Source organism: Malurus melanocephalus, unplaced genomic scaffold, assembly GCF_030028575.1.
Source record: "Malurus melanocephalus ecotype Western Australia unplaced genomic scaffold, MMel_1.1 scaffold_184, whole genome shotgun sequence".
In the NCBI taxonomy this organism is placed as follows: domain Eukaryota; kingdom Metazoa; phylum Chordata; class Aves; order Passeriformes; family Maluridae; genus Malurus; species Malurus melanocephalus.
This window is the reverse complement of record NW_026623416.1, coordinates 312,393-318,621: the sequence shown is the minus strand read 5'-3', so window position 1 is coordinate 318,621 and position 6,229 is coordinate 312,393. Positions and strand designations below refer to the sequence as shown.

The window sequence follows — 6,229 nt, the reverse complement described above, 5'->3', positions numbered from 1 at the left end:
TAGTTTCTGAATGAACAAATCTGTGCAGGGCCCCAATCTTTAGTACCTTCTGAGAACAGTGTTGCTAATTCCATTTTGTGTGGGACTGAAGGCTGTCATCACCCTGCATTTAGCACCAYGCTGGAGAAAAATGGGTAGCCCATATGCCAGCTCTGCGCTTCAAAGTGACAGCTGCTCTGGGTGAGTYTCTGTGGAGGAGGTCCCTAGACTTTTGCAGGAAAAGCCTGGTCTTCCCAGCCTGCCAGTTGATCAAGTCCTTGAAGGTACCCCAGAGTGAATTGATCAATAAGGGAAACAGTGTAAGAGAATCAGGGAAGTCTTTCCTTTTTTTTCTCCATGCATTTTGAGTGGGTGTTGTTCCGTGACGCTGCATTTGTRTGCATCTTTGACAGCAGGGTCACCCAGTTATGCCTGGCCACCTTTCCACATTGCCCCTGGTTAACATTCACATTTCCACTKTCTCCAACACATCTGCGAGCGCAGCATGCTTCTGAACAAAAAACAGGGAATAAAACGCTCTCTAGTGTTCTGTTTATCCGGTGAATGTGCAGCACACACACTGCTCAGCACTTGCCTATTAGTTAAGTTGCCAGGGAATGAAAATGCAGGTTTACACACAGACRCTGAGAGCAGAAATGTTGCCTGTCTTGATGTTGCCTGCTACTTCTGCCTTCAGAGCCCACCTACTGTGCAGGTGTAATTTTTTCCAAATGACCTTTTAACTACCTGGGTATGTATGAATTAACAACAGGAGGGAGCCACAACAAACTCTGCTAAGCAGAAGGGCACCGTCAACCCTCAATGAAATCCACCCTGTTTCTTGGAATGCATTTCTGCAACCTTTGCTTTCATTCCTCTCAGAGGCTGCAAATGAACTTTGTAATCCCTGAGCTATCTCCTTTGCACGAAGATATCTATATCCTCTGTCGGCTCACAGAGTCTGTTTTTTACTTCATTGCAAATTGTAGACAAAGCCTGTGGCCTGGTTTCTCATGAGACTTCTTCCCATGGAGACAGTGAGCTCCTGATTTGACTCGTGTGRGCTCTCAGGAAAAGGCAGCTGGATGCTGTGATTACATCTCCAGAGCTTTCTGCCTCTTTCCTTGTTCCTCTGCTGTGTCTGTCTTGCCTGCTACCTATCCCTCCAGACGGAGCCAGTCCTTCCCAATCCTCCTCCTAAACCAGTGCCTTGACAGAGGAACTCCTCAGCACACACGGAGCAAGTGGTGACTTTGTGGAGTGGGATCCCAGGTGCAGGGGACTGTGCTGGGGCACTGAGGCAGTGTCCCTGCAGCACGGTGACCTGCAGCCATGTCCCTGCAGCACGGTGACCTGCAGCCATGTCCCTGCAGCACGGTGACCTGCAGGCAGCACAGAGCCATGCCCTTGGGGCCCTGCCTGTGGAAGTACACTGCTCTGCACTGCTGCCACGACGGCACTAGGAAAAAAAACAGAGGAATGTGCCGSAATGGTGACACACGGATGCCGCCCATCAATCCATACAGCATGTCCCAGAGTGGGTGAGTGAGAGACAGGCACTGGGGATATCACTGGGCTTCTGTGGACCTTGAAGGCAGCGATAAAAAAAAAACCCCATAAAACTATTTGGGTTGAAAGATACCTATAAAAGATTATCTAGTCAAATCCCCTAGCAAGAACAGGGAGAACTTTCACTTGACCAGGTTGTTCTAAGTCCCATCCAGGCTGGCACTGAACGCTTACAGCAATGGGGAATCCACAACTTCTCTGGACAACCTGTTCCTCTGTCTCACCCCCTTGCTGAAAAAAGAAAAAATGTTCCTCAGGTATAGTATAAATCTACACTCAGTTAAAAAGCCTTGTCCCTTCTCCTGTTACTACAGATTCTGATAAAAAAAAMMAAAAAAAMCTTGTCCCCATCTKTCTTATAAAGCACCCTTTAACTATTGAAAGGCTGCTCCAGCCTCTTCCTGGGGCCTTTTCTCCATGCTGAACAGCCCCAGTTCTCTCAGCTGTCTTCATTAGAGAGGTGATCAGGCATTTTGATCTTCCTCATGGCCTCCTCTGGAATCACCCTAAACATCCGTGTCTTTCTTGTTCTGGGAACCTCAGAGCTGGACATAGCACTCCAGATGAGGTCTCCCCAGAGCAGAGAACCACCTCCCTCAACCATCTGCCCGCGTTTCTTTTTGTGCAGCCCAGGATACAATTATCTTTCCTGGCTGCAAGCACTCTCTGAAACAAATAAAGCCAAAAGAAATTCTCAACATCGTTAATCTGGGTTACTCCAGTTTTGATTCCAAGGAGAGCTGTACCTTAAGGAAGGCTATCAGACCACTTTAGTAAGTCCTGCMAATCAGAGGAGCAAACATGTCAAAGAGAGTGTGAGAGCACTCCTGGGAGCACGGTGCCAGCAGAGGGCAGCTGCCACCCGGGCACCGCTGGCACGGACCCCCACGCACCGCAGCGGGCACACTCTGCTGCCACCCTCCGCTCTCCAGAACCCTCTCCTCTGGCCGGGCCCCAAATCCTGACATTACCTCTCCTCTTGTCTCCTCCTGCTCAAGCTCTGCTCATCCCATGCACCGTTTCCATGCCCCGGGGATGTGCACGGCGTGTTTTTCGCTCTTGTGAGTGACCCGGGGCTGTGGGCTTCACCCCAGCGCCATCCAGGTCTGCTCGCACATGTGGGGCCCGCTCTTGCCCCACCGATGCTCAGGGCTGCCACAGCCACGCTGGAGAGCAGAGCCACAAGCCCAAACTCCCACTCCTCCTGGAAAAGCTGACATGATGCATGCTGAGCGTGGAATAAGTTGAGGGGGGAGCTGCTGTGGGGCTGCACTTCTGTGTGCCCTCTCTGGCCAGGTCTTGTGAGACATGACTTGGAAAAGCTGGAACAGCTGCTGCACCTCCACTGCTCCAGCCCCTTCTTCAGCTCCACAAGACCCACACAGATGGGCCACGTTTTGCTGCAGGGCAGGGCATTTTCATGTGGATACATCCCTGATGGTGACCACGTGCTGCTCTTCAGGTGAGGAGCAGTTGCCCAGGGGAAGTACATGATGCTATCCCTCTGGCTAAAATACTGACCSTAGCACAGACCTGGAAAGCTAGAAATAAATCCTTGCATAGGCTGAGAACCCCCATTTGGTTAATATTTACATACTTTCCTGGATTCTGCCATGCTCCTTGAGAACTTTGTTCTTCCTTCAAGGCTATGGACCTTATAACTTCCTCTTCCTCCCCATATTTTGATTCCTAGGTACAAATGTCTCACCACATTACCRGTAAACATTCATTCTGTTGCACCCAGCTGATGGCTTGTTTCAGCAGGTAYTTCAGACGCTTACTATTTCTTCCAGCCACCAAGTTTGATTAAAATCAGGTTTACAAGTCATTAGGCACAATGGATGGACAGATGTATTCATGCATAGCAAAGCATCATAGTCAAGCAGTAATTTTTTTTTCTTTTTTTTTTTTTTTTTTTTTTTTTTTTTTTTTTTTGTAGGGAGAAWAMTACTAAAAATTAGCTTTGCCAAAAAAGAACATCATCGACATGATGATGTCAGGGAACTTGAAGTGGACTATGGTGTGACTGRAAAAGTGAGATCTCCAAGGATTCCAAGGCTGAACCAGGGTGTAAACTGCAATGGTGAAAAGCTGGAGAGGGCTGATGTGCAGTTGTGAGCAGCCAGACCTTGTGTAAGTACRTGCTCATTTTTATTTTTCCTGTAAGGCCTGTGTTTCTCTTTCCTTGCTCGTGGATTCAATAGTACACCTTACCTCTTTACCAAAAACASGTGTGCCGTTACCTGCTTGGATCTGTAAGCCTATATTTACCCTTTCACACCTCATTGCACTGGTAAATGGTGCAAAGTGTGAATGATCCCTTACAGCATCAGAGCCTTCTTTAATCACAAAGCCTTGCTCGATTTCCAGAGCTGTGTTGAGACCAAGCAAGACAGTGCTCCTACGGAAAAAATGACAATATTTTTGTAGGATTCACGTAAAACATAGCAGGCGTTCATAGAAGGGAGCTACARTGAACCTGTGGAAAAATGTGTTAAGACACTTCCTAACCCTCTGATGTTTTACTGAACACTGTGCTGTCACTTCTTGTGCTATTGCTAGACAAATTTCAAATATGACATATAAAACAGTGCCATGGGAAATCAAACTGACACTGCCTTGAATCACAATTGAGGTCCAATTCACAATGCACCACAGGGAACTTTCCCTACAAGAGCACAGTTCAAAACTGAAAGAAGGGAAAGACAATTTCACTAGCACAAGTCCAGGTATTTTCTGACAGCAGTGAAGTACAGAAACTCTGGACTGAAATGCAAGTCCTGAAGAATGGATTTTCTTCTGGCTCACGTTGTGGGTTGTCTTTTGCCAACTGATCCATAAAAGATGTCTGGAGAGCCTGAAGATTTTGAAAGCTGGGTTTACTCACTGAAGAAGGCAATTTATGAGCTGATTCTTGTTTGAATGTTGACTCTGAACACTAGCACCATCAGTGAKGATATTACAGTGTCATGGACACCAGTATTGTCATCAGGTTGCTCACAATATTAAACAAAGCACAAGGTGATTATTGGACTGACTTGCAGAATGGGTCAGAAAAAACTAAGAAACATATAAGTGAACAGAAAAGAGGAAGCAGATGTCTCTGGTCATGCATTTTGGCAGCAGGATAGCTCATTCTACTGTCTTTGGCAGCCTACCAGGCAGCACCAGAGGCCGCTGAAATCAGCAGATCTGCAAGGGCTGAGGACAGTAGGAGTGGTGTGTGCGTGTGTGTGTGTGTGTGTGTGTGTGTGTGTGTGTGTGTGTGTTTTGCAAAAGTAGTTTTAACCAATTAGAAGAATGTAGATTCACTTTCTCCCTGCAGTTGCTTTGCTTCGTGAGATCAAATGAACAGCAGCATTGAGGGCTACTAGCACGAGTTATTTATTGCACTTGAAAACCACTTGAGCAACACGCGGTGTACCTGAAGCACTCTGAAGCCCAGATACACACAAGTCTGCCAGACCACAGGACTAGAGCAGGATTTTGCTCTCTTCAGCTGTCAGTCTCACWCTCTGAGTAGCCGATGTCCCACTGATTGCTCTCCAGTGAGCTGTGAGTGAAATGCTTGCAGCACCCAGGGGAACAGCAGGATTAGTATTCGCTCCCAGTCTGTCACAGCTCTTGCAGTAGGGCAACACTATAAACCTCCCCCCATTACCTCTGCTGGCCGAGAAAGGAYAGGTTTTTTTCCTGTAGAACAAACGAGGTTTCTTTCCAGGCTCATGGACTCACTCATTATAAGAAACACATGTAACTTTAAGGGATGTTGGATGGTGCCCAGACCTGCTTGCACAGGCACTACTAATGGCTCGATGATGGACACGAGGAAAATCCTTCCTCAGAAATATGGAACAGCTCCGGGACAGGGCGTCAGAGAGGTGTACATCGCCATGCGGAGCAGCTTTCAAGATTCAGTGGGACAAAACCACAGCGGACTTCACCTGCTGCTGGGAATAGTCATGCTCCAAGGAGGATGTTTGGCTGGAGACCTCCAGAAGGCTCTGCCACTGGCACTGCTGTGATACTGTGATATATTTAAAAGATCGCCGTGGTAATTTTTGCTTTGCAGGAAACAAGTTGAAACAAGCTCCCCCAAGATAGCAGAAAATTACAGTTTATGCTAAATTGCTCAGACAACAAGCAGCCCTCCAAGAGCATGAACCCTACACATAGCTCTCGCTGCCCTGCGAGCTGCAGGCGGGCGCTTCTGCGATCTGCTACAGCGACCGTCCCGGCACGGTGTCAGCGGGCACCTTGCTGGAGCGCCAGCCAAAGGCGGCGAGTGAGCTCACAAGAGCCGGCCAAAGCGGCAGGACTGCACGGCTCTCCCGGGGCAGACGGGCAGGAGCCCGCGGAGGAATGCCGGGGACGGGAGGGGGATGCCGGGGGATGCCGGGGGTCCCGGCGGCGCTCCCGGCGGCGGGCGGGGCGCGGGGCTCGGAGCCGCCCCCGACGGGCGGAGCTGCGGCCGCCCCCGCCCCCGTCCCCGTCCCCCGTCGGCGGCGCGGCGCGGGGCGGGCGGCGCTCCCCGCCAGCGCAGCGGCATGAAGGAGCCGTCGCTGCCCGGCACCTCGCTGCAGCGGGCCTGCCGCCTCCTCGTCGCTTTCTGTGCCCTCCACCTCTCGGCCACGCTGCTCTACTACCTGGCGGGCAGCGCCCTGGGGCCGCCGGGCAGTCC

The 6,229-nt window shown here is 49.9% G+C and overlaps 1 protein-coding gene across 1 annotated transcript in view; it reads left to right on the top strand.

Moving 5' to 3' along the window:
• The first annotated feature begins 6,046 nt into the window (after positions 1 to 6,046).
• Positions 6,047 to 6,229, top strand: part of B4GALT1 (beta-1,4-galactosyltransferase 1) — a 25,932-nt gene continuing 25,749 nt past the window's right edge. Inside the window, exon 1 of the mRNA XM_057373046.1 lies at positions 6,047 to 6,229. Within this exon, the coding sequence (XP_057229029.1) occupies positions 6,096 to 6,229 (134 nt within the window). The 5' untranslated portion in view covers positions 6,047 to 6,095.